The sequence below is a fragment of the Phalacrocorax aristotelis genome, chromosome 5 (assembly GCF_949628215.1).
Source record: "Phalacrocorax aristotelis chromosome 5, bGulAri2.1, whole genome shotgun sequence".
NCBI lineage: Eukaryota > Metazoa > Chordata > Aves > Suliformes > Phalacrocoracidae > Phalacrocorax > Phalacrocorax aristotelis.
The window spans coordinates 55,495,681-55,509,517 of record NC_134280.1 but is presented as its reverse complement, the minus strand read 5'-3'; the positions used below and the strand labels follow the sequence as shown (position 1 = coordinate 55,509,517).

Sequence of the window (13,837 nt, the reverse complement as noted above, 5' to 3'; positions counted from 1 at the left end):
ATTTAGCAGTTTTAGTTGTCAACTTCTGCTGTCTGACAATCTCTGTTAGCTTCTTTTACTGCCAGTGATGCTGAAATAAGTGTAGAAAATTGGTACTGCTGATATTTAATTTAAAGTTAATGGAAGAATATAGATAGTGTAGAGATAGCTAAAGATGACATCTGTTACCTGCTCTATAAAGCCTCACAAGTAGAGGAGTGGGATAATATTATTAAATTCTTTAGTTTATATGAACTTTTAGTGATGCAAAAGTTGTTGATAGGACATGTAGTGTCCTCATCTACATTTTTTTTTAATTATTGAGTTGGAAACCCTATAAAACAACCTTAAACTGACATCCCTGATGTTTCAGTAGGTTTGGCACCATAAAGAAGGCTGAAAGTATTTTCTAAGGAACATTCAAGAATTTAACATCTGGTAGTTTTAATCACATTGTGTAATTATCCATATTGTAATGCATGATAAAGAGGATTTTGGGAAGTTGGTCCAGCTTAAGTATCTCAAGCTGTACTATCTGTATGTATATGTGAAAAGACTGGCTTGCTTGCAGTCATTATGGCATGAATGGCTGTGTCCACTATGACTGAATAAATCATTCAATCAATTTCATTTTATTTTACTTTTGTAGTAGCAAATTTTATTAGAATATATTTTAAAAGTCATGCTTGTGTGGTTTAAAATATGTGAAACTTATTAGGATTTCAAGACCTTAATATTTTTTTCTTAAGTAAAGCTTTATTGGATATATAGATATATGTATATATATATAAGAAAACTTAAGATGGTATTGTGTGCAACATCTGCAAAGGACACACATTTTATTTATTGCTTTTTAATGTTTTCTTTAAGATGCTAGGCATTTCCCAAAGCCCATGCACAAGAGCCAAGCATTTTTATAGTGGGGTGGGAAGGGAGCATGGGACAGGACGGGGGGATGGGATACTGTAACTGTTCAGTTTCCCCACTGCAAATCTGGATTAACTGCGCAGACTTCTTTCGTACTCGTTATTACTGTGGATTTACACCTGTGTAGTTTACACAGCATAGTGCCAACATAGCAATTTTACTGGAATTTAATGTGATTGGGAATGAAAGAATAGAGATGTTTATCAGAAAACTGTTGAGAGGTACTTGAGTCTCCTGCACTGTAACTTGAGATACACATTTCATTTGGACAGCTCTTTCATGTGAAGGTACAAAGGAGTACAGTACTTGTGTATCTACCTGTGGCAGAACCTGCCAAGCACTGTCTGTGCCAGAGACATGCAGCAGTGATTGTGTTGAAGGTTGTGCTTGTCCCTCTGGAATGTATTTGAATTCCAAGACTGAACAATGTGTACAGAGGTAGGTAAGGTTGCAATTCTGGTAGTCACCCTCATGATTTTATACCCCACTGCATTTGCTAGTCAGAGTGGAAAAGCTAATAAACATGTAACCTTGTAGATGATATGCATCTGTAAACTTGGCAAGACTGTAGAATTACACAGAACCTGTATGTTGATCGAAAATAGCTCTTTGATAGTACTGACACTCCTCCAACATCACCAAAGGTAGTTGTAATATATTGTCTGGTTTTTGGTATATTAGAGATACAAAAGGTATCCATTGTTGTATAGAGATTCTGCTTTGTTACTGGTTTGGTTTTGAATGTGCTTAAGTTATATGGCAGTGTGGAGATTAGTTTCTTGTATTTAAAAAAAGAAAACAAACCAACCCCACACTACCAACCAAAAAACCCCACCAAAATGAACAAAGCAACCAATTGAACTTTGAACAGCAATTAAGTCAATGGGAATATTTTTCTTCCTTCAGTTTGAGTTAATCAGTTACATGTTCTTCCTCTACTCCAGAAATGAATGCCCGTGTTATTTTCAAGGAATTGACTATCCCCCTGGAGAAAATGTTATGACATCTTTGGGCAAATGGTAAGACACAAACCTGTGGTTTCACCTGGCTAAATGGTGTCTTTTTTTAAGAGCTCTGTCAAATTATTCTGGCTTGCCTATTGGTTTTTTTTGTGCTTTTTTTTTTTTTTAATGAAACACATGGAATAAACCTAAATTGGTTTTCTGTACATGTTTGGACAGAGCTTCTTTAGAAGTCAGGTTTCATGCTGCTGTGCTTATAATCCAATATACTGAAGTGCAAAATAGAGAGAGAAGTCACTAATTTTGTATATCCATAGTAATGTGGAGAGCTCCAGAAAACACCAAACATCTCCTGACTGTCCATTCAAGTCTGTTCAGCTAGACCTTCATTGCTATTCTCCTTCCCTATACCGGATTGTAAATCCATTTTATGAGGAACAATTCAGAATCTGTCTTCCCCTAGTAGAGAATCAGTGTAAAAGAACAATGTGGCTTTATCAACTAAGAAACAACACAAATAACTGTCAGCTGCAGCCAAAGGTAAATAAGCATCTCTGTTACTGTTCCTTACATTTAGCATTTGTTCTTGTCCTCTTGCTCTTCCATTTGCTTCACAATAATCATGACATTGAAGAAGAAAACTTGTTAAACTCTTCTGGCTGCTGCCAGATGCATCCTTTTCAGCAGCTAGTTTTGTCTGGTGAAGGTTAAATAATGTGAACAATTTCTGTAAAAAACCCCAAGCTTTCAGAATTCTTTTTCTTGAAGTAATGTTTGAGCTCTCACTGTCTGTATCAGTTGTTACAGTGCTTAAAAGCAGAACAGACCAAATCATGTATGTGATAGATCAGTGTAATACTTCGGTTTGTTATAAAGGCCATATAAGAGATTAATATTTTTAGACACCTATTGCAATAGGGACACTTAGTAAACACACACACACTCATTCTCACTCTTGCCCCTGTCAGCAGTCTAGCATACATAAATACTGATCATTATAAATCTATATCTTAATTGTCAAGTTAGCTCATCTTTACCTTAGGGCAGGTTCCCTGGGGTCTACCAGGCAACCCATTCTGCATACGGGGCTGTGCAAAGTCTGGGCGCACTGTTGCTTGGCTTCCTGTATGTTCTTGTTCACAGAGCATGTGCTAGACAGCTCTGGCAGTCACGGGAAGGGACTTCTCCTGGTAGATTCTTTGATTTGTTTCCTTTCATCCTCCTCAACGGTCTAGCTTAGCTAATTATGCTAAGCTAAGTGGATATTTGGCTGAATGCGCACTGATCCTGTGATCATCCACAAATGTGTTTTTTTTAGAAATTACCGCAGGTGAAAATAATCTTTCTGATTTCAGTGCAGTTATTTGGGATCTGGCAGCTTACGTGCCATGTAAATGTATTAAACTATATCTACTGGTTTACAACTACTAGTCTTTAAGATAGATCTGTATCTCCTATTTAGTCAAGACTTTTGCTTGTTGTGTTTTAACAAGGCTGTATATAGATCTGTTGAGAGGAAAGGCTTTCAAACATGGAGGTACAGACTGTCAGCTCCTCTGAATTAAGTAATACACTACAAATCATGTAGGACTATGTGTGGATGAGCTGGAAAACAATACGCACAACATATTGGATTTTTATCTGTCACTGTGTTTTTATTAGAAATAATTATGATCTTTATGCACTGCATCCTTTTTCTTCTCAAGTGCTTCCTCTTTGGAACTTCCCCTTTCAAACTGGAATGCCTTCTCATGTTTGTCTTTGGAGTAGCCTTTCTGCTCTGTTTGCAACCAGTTCTTTAAATTATTTTCATTTTGATACTGACATTATGTTGGTATTTGCTATCAGTTCTCTTTGGTACTGCTTTGCCTATTGGCTGAATTATACTGTGGAGTCCTTGAGCTAGGACATTTTTCCTGCAGTGCTTTGGGGGTACATAGACAACTTTCAACGTGACAGCAGAGTGGCTGTAGCACATACAGAATTTGATTCTGAATCTGCTGACTAGCAGTAGGTGTACTGCAGATGTCATAGCCGTTGCAAAAGCATGGAAGAATAGTTCTGGAGTTCATGGGATCAGGTTCTGTAGCGAAGCACAGGACCTGAAATGACGCTGGTGCTGCTACATTATTTTTTTCCCTCACAGTGAGTTGCTATCAGATCTGTGACCATTTTATAAAAAGTATTAGACTATTTTGGCTGGAATTAGACAGGAGCTGACGGTATTATGTTGCTTAGTGCTTCCCTGCATACAGTATCTTGTTAAGGTTGAGTTTTATGCAGTTTGCTTGTTTCTTTGCTGAACTATGTCATGTAGTGCAAACACTGTTCCTGTCTGTGTAGTATTTTGCATATGTGTATGTAGTATACATACTACAAGCTCTGTGATACACTAACTTAAAATTTTTATTTGTATCTTGAATAGCATAGAGTTATTTGAGGTTTTTTAGCTTCCGTTTATGAATGGTAGTTCCGATTGGTTCTGATAATGGTTGCAGTAGGTTGCTATTCCAGATCCTATCACATAGCTGAAGGAAAACTAGTTTCCTTCAGCTAGCATGAGGATAAAAATCAGCAACTGCATCACTGTTTCCTCCTGTGAGACAAGAACACTAAAATAATTGTAATATGTATTTTGTTATAAATGAGATAGAAATTCATGATATTGTGAGATGTTTTCAGAAGCATAGTTTGTTCATGATCCATGTTAGGAGCAGCTGAGAAAAGGCAAAGTTATCCATCTACTGTTACTATGTTTTACTTGGGGAAAAGTTACTCTAGTTCAGTCCAAAAAATTGTTGTAGTCACAATCGCTTGTGACTGTATTTTATTCAACATCGTGGTTTTACTTTCCACTTTGGGATAACTTAAGAACTGTTGGTATTGTCAAGATTTTCACATAAACTAATAGCTTGCTTTTCAGTGGAGTTCTAAGCTGGTGATGAGGAAAATGGAGCATTTATAATAGCGTTAAGAATGTTAACATAAGAGTATATATCCAGAGCTTGCTGTAACATATATATATATATATGTATGTGTTTAGGGTTTGGTTTTGTTTTGCTGCTGTTGCTCATTGCATTTTTGTTTTAGATAATGATGATTCTGCTATGTACAGACTTGGTTTATTCTCCCTGCACTGATGTCTCTGGGAGCGGTATAGTGGTGTATTCATGTATGTATTTTTATGTCAGCTCAGGCATTTTAACTAATAGCAACATTATGCAGGAAAAAAGTTTGAAGTGTAATTAATATTCTTTATGTGTTAAGGCAATGCACATTTTATTCACAGTTCTAATGTTCAATGCAAACATTTAGACAGTTATTTTGTATTGATTCATTCTGTATGCTTCATTATTAAACAGAAAATATTGATATGTTAGATCTTCCTGGCTGTCATTATATCTTCATATATTTTTATTGCAGCTATTGCAGGGATGGAGTAATGAATTGTGATAACAACATAATAGGTGAGTAAAGAGAGATAGGGAAAAGATACTTGAAGTCCAGTGAGTATATATTCTCCAAATTCAGTGGAACCCCTTATCTGTAGTAGAATATTGTGCAATATGAACAAATAAATAACTTGCAGGAGGGAATCTATAACTTAGGAATTGTATTTCTGTGGTTGAAAGAAAGGCAGGTGCAAAGCAGCAGCATAACTGCCCAAAATACTGTTAAGTCAGAGCAACTTTTTTTCCAAGTGCTTTGAAGTACTAATTTTTTTTAGATTGCTAATGTAAATAAGCTTAGCTGCATGACAAACAGCAGAACTTCAGTAGGACAAACAAAGGTTAGCTTTGTCCCATAAAACATGGTTGTAGGAACTCAACACTGGCAGGAATTTTTCACAGATACTTTTTCTTTCTCTCCACAAACCCACAAATGGTATTTCTTTTGTTATACTTAACCAAAAGAATGTAACAAGTGCTTTTTCTATTACAGTATGTTTTAGATGTCATGAAGTATTATGGTCCATACTCTCGTGATGCTCATTTTACTTCAGTGAAAAAGGCTTCTATCTGGGGTTTCAGTTTCAGAATTGCCAACTCTTTGGCCTTTAGCAGGAATCTGTTCCCCATGCACATGAAGGTGGTGCTTGTACTGATTTGCCAATTATCTAGAACCTCTCTCCCTAATAAATAAATAAACAAATCCCAGTAACCAACCAAACCCACTTCAAAATACTGCCACCTCTTCGGACATTTCTGTTACATATACACAGAATGCTCAGCAGAACCCAAAAGCAATTGTTCAATAGAATTGTTTTCTTCATAGTCAGTGGCTCTAGCATGGAAAGTCATATCTAGCTTGCAAACCTGTTCTTGATATTTTTTGCCTTCTGTTTATTTCTGTTTCTCTGTTGGTAGTACTTTGCATTTCTGTTGTGGAGGCCTGATTCCTGACTAAGTCTTTAGAAAGTCATGTCCCTTACTAAACCAATGTATTAATTCCAGTGTTTTGCATGAGATTTATAGAGAGTCTAGTGAAGACTAATATGTTTGTCAATTTTTTTTCCCCAGCACATAGCTGCCCGCTTGGACAGATTTATATTAACTGCAGTAATCCAGAACTTGATCCTGAACTCAGCAGAGAGAGAACTTGTGAGAATCAGCTGCTAAACCTTACTTTCTCAGCACACCTTCCTTGTGTTTCAGGTTGTGTCTGCCCACCAGGGTGAGTACAGACAGATTTGCATCTTGTGGTACACAAACATAAATGGCCACTTTCCACAGCACTGAGTAATTAATTCTGCTGAGGATGTACCACTTCTCTACTGGGAGAATTTGAGGTGTCAGGGGGTGCTCATCCAACTCGTGAAGGCTAACCACACAACTATATGGGCCACTGAAGGCATAAGAAATGGTAAACCAAGAGATAGGTAGAGCCAAAGGTCTTACATTTCACAATAATAAAACGAAAATAGCAGGAATATAGAAAGGACATTGAAATAATTTGATCAAATCACAGTTCTGCTGTAGTACAGTGTTTACCTAGATAATTTTTTTCAGACAACTAACCTCTTAATTGAACACTTCACTGAGGGAGGCATGGTTCTTCATTCCTACGCATTATTTTCAGTATTATCTCCCTCAGAAGGGTATTTTAAGTCTCAGGGATTTATGCTGAAAATGTGCAGATGAGCTGTTGTGTTTTGGAATCAGGCACTGTATTGCGGAGAGATTTTTTAATATAAAAATAGCAATTATGTGTTTAAGTGGTTTTGATGGTATTTAGTCTCTTAAGCATATAGTTTGAAGTTTTTGAGTATTGTCACTCTAAAATTACTGTTTTATGCCTTGAGCACCTTCTCAAAATGCAGAGTAAATGCCAGATCCTCTGTCAAACTGGGTTGATATAGCTCAGTTGAAGTCTGTGGACTAATACTCATTTATGTATAGACTTTTCTGTGTCATGGTAGAAGATTGCTACTCAGACTTCTGTTTTTACTTTAACATTCAGAAGCTCGAAATGTCGAACTGTTCACGTGAAATGGAACCTGTAATTAGTTCACAATGTGGTGCCACAATGTAATTGGTCACAATATGGTACCATGGTGAAGAAGTGCAGTGCTAAGATAGGTATTGAAAATAACCAGAGGCAGACTTTTTCAGAATTGCAAAGACTTGGCTGTTGGACCTGGCTGGTACCCTTCAAAGCCGATGGCTACCTTCAGCAGCACTGTACGGCAGGCAACTCAGCAGAGAACAAAAAGTTTATATGATCTGTTATGCTGTGCATGACTTCTGAGATTGAACTTTTCTACTGCTTCCTGGTGTTAGTTCTGAAATTAAAGCAATTAAAATGTTTTTTAGCATTGGAAGGCTTAGTATCAAGTGCTGATGATCCCAAAGCTCTGGTAATATGTTTGTACAGATACAAGAGGCAGAGTTTGATAATTTCCTAGAGAGAAAAATACAAAACCTAAGAGTTCTGCATTTACTATTACTTCAGCAAACTTCTCTTCCCTGGCTGTACACTGCCTGCAGAGATACTGACACAAACTTTTTTTTTTGTGATGGTGGGGGACAGGGTAGGAAGGCTTGTTTGTTTTGTAGGGCTTTATCCTCAGTGTTTAATGCAGAACTACGTGATGATGTCACAAGCCTAGGGTTTGAACCAGGAATACCGGTCTGTACTGATGAAGTAGAAATGACAAAGTATGTATTTGTTTCTAGGTATTTAACAAATAGTTAGGTTCTGACTGACAGGGAAGTGCTTATGCAGTGTTTGAGGGACAGTTCCTCAAAAGGCAAGGGAACAAGCTTCCAGGTTCCAGTCCGTTCATGTGAAATATAACCTGGCAGCATCTTGGTTCCATGATCACAAACTGCACTGTTTGGAATATAAGGTGTAATCCAAGAATCATGTATTTATTCTAAAATGAATTGAGAATACCTGTAAATGCTGTTCAGCTCTTTCCATTGTAGAGTTACTTGCAAGCTAGTAAAATCTGATATATTTTAAATATTTGGCTCCATTGGTCCTATACTGCATATATATTTATGTTTTTATTTGAGATTGCTTTAAGAAGAATTAAGATGGTCCTGAAGGTGTGTGTTTTTAGGTGTGCTTCTGGAAACATAAGAGACTTCTGCTGTGCATGTTTTCTATTTAGACAATGAATCTTAATGTTTTAGTTATTTTAATAATAGTTGCTTTTGGATAGAAGCTGTTGGATCTGAATAGCCCTAATGTTTTAAGTCAGTTGCTGAATTCACACTCCAGTAATTTGTACTGCAGATTGACCACATAAGAGTTAGAGCAACACACTAAGACAAAAACAAATTACTGGAAGAGAAAGATGGAACAAATACCATTACCTTCAAACTGTACCTTACCCTATGTTCGTGACAGTTCAAATAGTGCAGGATTCAGATAAACTGAATTTGTGAAACTTCAAAATCACCTTTCTAAGTAATCAGTTCTTACTGGTGAAATATAAAAGTGAGGTGACGTTGTCTGCTTTACAAGGGTAAAGCAGCCATGAAATTTCTTTGATCTTAACATTAGTTCTTTACCTAAAAAAATTAGTTTCTTTCTTTTATTCATGCTTTTGTTCCTGTTCGAGATCTTGCAACAGTTTAGCTGTAAGCTAAGCTGATTTAAGTGGTAATGAAATCAGTTTAACATGTTTGATTATTTCTGGTTGATTTAGGTAAAGTAATGAAAAAAAACTTGGTCTAGAACAGGTTAAGAAACCTGTATAGGAAGCTACATTTTTTCAGGATGATGGATCTTTCCAATCTGTTTGGTTGGATGATTATTCTTCAGTGATACTGTGGAAGATATTTAACACAGAAAGAGAGGGAAAGAACCTGTCTTCACAGAAAGTGTTGTTAAGATTTCAAGAGGGCAATGTTTTTCTTTTGCAGTCTATTTTCCTAGTATCTGGAGAGCCTGAAATGTTATTTCAAATAGTTCACTATTTTTAGCATTCCTTCTTTGTTGTGCCTACAGTACATTCTAGTGGAACTTCTGTGAAATGGAAACTAAATACAAAATAAGTAAATCATAGAGAACAGTAGCAGTTGTCTCTGTGATTCATTTGACTGCCTTTTTCATCTGCAGTGAATAAATCAGATACAAGTAACTGCTGTAAATATTTAAATTTACAGGAGATCATTCTTATTCTATGGGTTACTGTTCTTACAGTATAAAAATGATGATATATTTTTCCTTTGTTTTAGAAGTGATTGGGGTGGAACACTAGTTCTTCTGGAACACACGTTCTAATGTTGTTCCACCCTGCTTTGCTGACACATTTAGTGATTTTTAAGATTTTATTTGTGTTTTTTCTTACTCTTTTTTCATCTATTGCTGTTTAAATGGCAATTTCCCATATTTCCATGCTGCATTCCAAAAAAAATAAGTAATATTCTGTTTACGACAGTGTTTGTAATTTTTCAAGTCCGATCTTTGAATTGCATTTTTTGCTTCTGGGTTGCTATGATTCAAATCGCTTCTCCCTCTTTAACTGTACCAAATGTGCATGATTTGACACAGAGTCTTTAATTAGGCAGCAGAAGAAACAAAGAGAAAAGACAGAGAGAAAAAGCAATGGTATCTTCCTATACTTATGCATACTATGTGACAGGTTTACCATAAAGGGACATATGCTGGCTTGTGCCTGTCCTATTCCATTAGTCCTCCATGGTCTCCAGTCAGACCAATAGTGATCTCTGGAACAGCCGGTTCATCATTCCTTACAGCCTACTGTTATTGTTGCTGTCAAGAAAAAGTCATTTTCCTGAAGAAACTTGTGCTTTCTCACTTCCCCTGTTGCCATTATTTTACCCTTGACTGCAGCATGAGTTGGATTTGGCTGTTCTATACTTTACATAGTGTACGGCATAAAAATAAACCCCTGTACTGTATATACAATGTATATAGTTTTTTCAAACTGACAGTTAAGTGTTAGCTGGACTTTTAGTGGCTGCTTGGTTCTGTGTTGTGGGTGTATGTCTTGGAATTTATTAACCATATCACTGCAGCACAGAGGCCACAATCATGTTGCCTATGTAATTGTTGTGCCTAGTTCAGTGACATTCTAGAGCAGCTTCACTGCTACTGTTGTGTCATCCAGTAGTAGTGGTGAAGGGTTCATGTAATCCTAGGGGCTGCAGGAACGAACCAAACTCTATGCTGTGATGCCAAGGATCCCTGGAAGGGATTTGCACGTGTTCGCTGTGCATTTTCCTGTGTGGCACAGAGAAATGAAAAAGAACTGAGAATTTAACGCAGGATTTGTTGTTAAAGGATTACCTCACAATGCTTTTGACAGATTGATTAATTGATCTGAGAGATAGAATGTGTCAATATTACAGGTTTATCTGTGTTGCGGATCATGATATGGAACACGCAGGCTCTACTGCATGAATCCCATGCATTTTAATAAACTTTTTCCCCCCTCTCCTAATAGAGGGCCCTTCAGAATAAACCGAGGTCAATTTTTTTACTTTATATAAAAACATTAGAAACAACAGAACTTAAAATACTGAGTAACATGAATGGCCCTGCCTAATCATGGAGCAGTGGAGTTGTCGAGGTGCATGAACTAAACAATATTAGTTAGTCCAACTAAGCTGCACACTTTGAATTCAACTAGTGATGTCTGATACCTGTGCTAATCCTATTTTTTTTTTTTTCTGATGGATTTATTTTAAGCATAGCCGGTGCTAATAGTACTTTGGAGTTTAAGAAAAGGACAAAGGTATCTTTATGGTTATAAGGTGAAGACTGAAGTTGAGCAGGTAGTTTCTGTTCCTTGCTTCCTGATCTCAGTTGATGCTCTGAAATAACCAACAAAAAATGTTAATACAGAGAAGAATGGATTAACATTTGATATGTTTAGTATATATCATTTTAAGAAAAAACTGAGTAGGTATTAACGGATGGGTTTTTTTTTGTGGAGGGGATTTTCTTCCTCATGTGAGCTTTTAAAAAGTACTTATATAAAACTAAGTGCATCTTTTTCAATCCCCCTACTATCAGAGAAAACTGAACACTAGGGGTACAGCTGCTGTATGTTCTTTCCATCCATTCATTGTCAAGCACCTCACTCAGGAAAAGCTATCATAAGAAAAGCACTTATCTTTTTGAAGACATGCTTTTATTCAACTCGGTTGACTTGTTTAATAATTATTGTTTCTTTTAGATTGTATTATCATCCGTATTTCCATTAACTGAAATTTTAAATAATTTCCATGTATATTATACAACAATGCCATCTTGCTGTAAAAACCAAGAGGCCCTCCAGCCCCTAAATATGAATAATTAATAATATAAATTCAGAGGATTATGTCAATAGCTTGCAATACATATTGCCCCAAATGCAACTAGTAATTACTTCTACTACTTCTGTTACTTCCTCATAGTGTTACCTATGTATTAGGTCTTCCACATTTTCTCCCCTTTTATGGTTTCGTTTCTTTGATAAGCCCAAAACAAAAGAAAACCCACAAAAAGCGGAGGTCTCATTTCACCAACTTTACAGCCAAGGATTTCTGTAGATGTGGCTTGTTGTTGACACTTCACAGAATGGAAGAAGTTAACTGGGATTTTAATTTTCTTGGTACCAAAGTATATGTAAATTTTTTTCCTGATTTCAGACACTTAATGTTGGCACACTGAGTTATCATCATTAAGACATCGCAGACATTTGTGGCACCATGTTCTGAGGCTAATGTTCCGATATCCACCCCAGTTTCTCTACTAAATGAGTGGTGTGGAGTTATGTGGCCTTTCTAGGCTGGATGCAACCTTCTCTAGTGTGGTAGGACAAGACTCCATCTCTGCAGGCAACTGTTATCATCTATGACAAAGAATATTCTCTTTTGTGCTGAACCTGGACTCCTCTAAATTTGGGCCAATTTACCCTAAACAGAATTTTTAGGTCTGTTTTCTTTTTTCATCAGTGGTTGCTCTCATAGAGCTATGAAAAGATAGTAAACTGAAAGCTGGTGTATCCTGTGACCGTGGTGAAGTTTTGTAACTAAGAAAGGAATATCATGCCAGGTTTTTTCTTCCAAAAATTTCTGAATTATCACTGTCTTTCTGAAGTGGTATACTGTATCAAATAACATGTAAGGAGCTTAAACACATTCTTGAAAGGTGTTCTTAAGAAGTGAAGAGTTTTTTTAATTTGCACAAAGAAAACAATGAATTTTGTCATCTTATAAATATGCCTATGGACAAACAAACCTAAAAATGGCAGAAGAATGCAATCCAATTTCAAATATTTTTAGAAAACGAACTTTTATTAGAAGTAATTACATAGACTGTGTCATGTCTTAAAACAGGTTTCCTTACATGAATTCAAAGTGCTGTCCTTTTGGTATGTGTTAGTATCCTTTTTCAAAAGACCTACTGCTTCTCAGATCAAGTAAAGCTCAGAACTTATTATTTAGTATGAAAATAAAATTAGTGTTCAGTTCAAACCTCTCTTCTGGATGGCTCTGCTGCTGCTGGCATGCTAAGTATTTTTAATCTTTTTCTGGTTTAGGCAGAGTTTTGGAGAGGTCTGTCAGGAAGATTTAATGTGTTGCAGGTAAATAAGGATTACTGCCCATGGGGATACCACCATGGATATGACTATACTGTTTCCTTAGGAAAATAAAATTCTGTTACAAAGACTGCATCAGCATTAGTGTATTTGGGTGCTTCAGGAACTGATATTTATTTGTCCACACTACGTTTTATGCTGATTTCTATTTCTGATGGCTGTAGAATTACAGAATGCTAAAAGTTCATTTTCAAAGAATAAATGTATCTCCATTGCAATGCCATAACAAGACAATCCAGTTCTTCTTTTCCATAGTCTTCTGATCTTCAGACTTGCAACTCAGATGTTTCAGTGTTCCTCATTTCCTCTTGCAATACTTTCAAAATCCTCTTGTTCTTCTGCTTTCTCATTTACACTAGCTGCAAACAAATGTCTTAAATTTTTTTCTGTACTTGTATTCAATTCACAGTAAAACTTAATCAATATCATTCAGATTCTTGAGCACCTTTTCATATTGCCTTCTCTTTTTCCAATTTTTTTTAAGGGAGTAATTGAACTTTCTATCATTTGGTTTGAAAGGAAAACTTCTGTTACATTTGGAATTACTTTCTGAAAATGCATTTTTATCATAAAGAATATCTATTTCAACTTTTTCATTAAATCAGAAAAATTGCATACTAGAATACTGTTAGTTATGGTGTATTTTACATTCTGTGTGGGTTTTTTTTTGAGAGGAGTTGAGGATCTCGAATCAGTCAAGGAATCTTTTTTGGTTTTGTTTTGCTTCATTTTTAATTTCTACTACAATTCAAGCAGGTATTTGATTTGACTGTAAAAAAACCCTAGTGCTATTATTTACTGGCAACAATGGCTAAGTCCGGTGAGCTATCAGCTCTGGTAGAATCATCTTCTGTGTTGAAAACTGCTTCAGCTATAAAACTGATATGTGCCAGGTAAATAACTTAGT

At 36.2% G+C, this 13,837-nt stretch overlaps 1 protein-coding gene across 1 annotated transcript in view; it reads left to right on the top strand.

The window, feature by feature from the left end:
- OTOG (otogelin) overlaps positions 1-13,837 on the top strand; it is a 106,281-nt gene that overhangs the window by 32,493 nt on the left and 59,951 nt on the right. The window contains exons 20-23 of the mRNA XM_075094663.1: positions 1,179-1,344; positions 1,851-1,925; positions 5,292-5,335; positions 6,389-6,542. Of these exons, the coding sequence (XP_074950764.1) occupies positions 1,179-1,344; positions 1,851-1,925; positions 5,292-5,335; positions 6,389-6,542 (439 nt within the window). The remainder of the gene's footprint in view (positions 1-1,178; positions 1,345-1,850; positions 1,926-5,291; positions 5,336-6,388; positions 6,543-13,837) is intronic.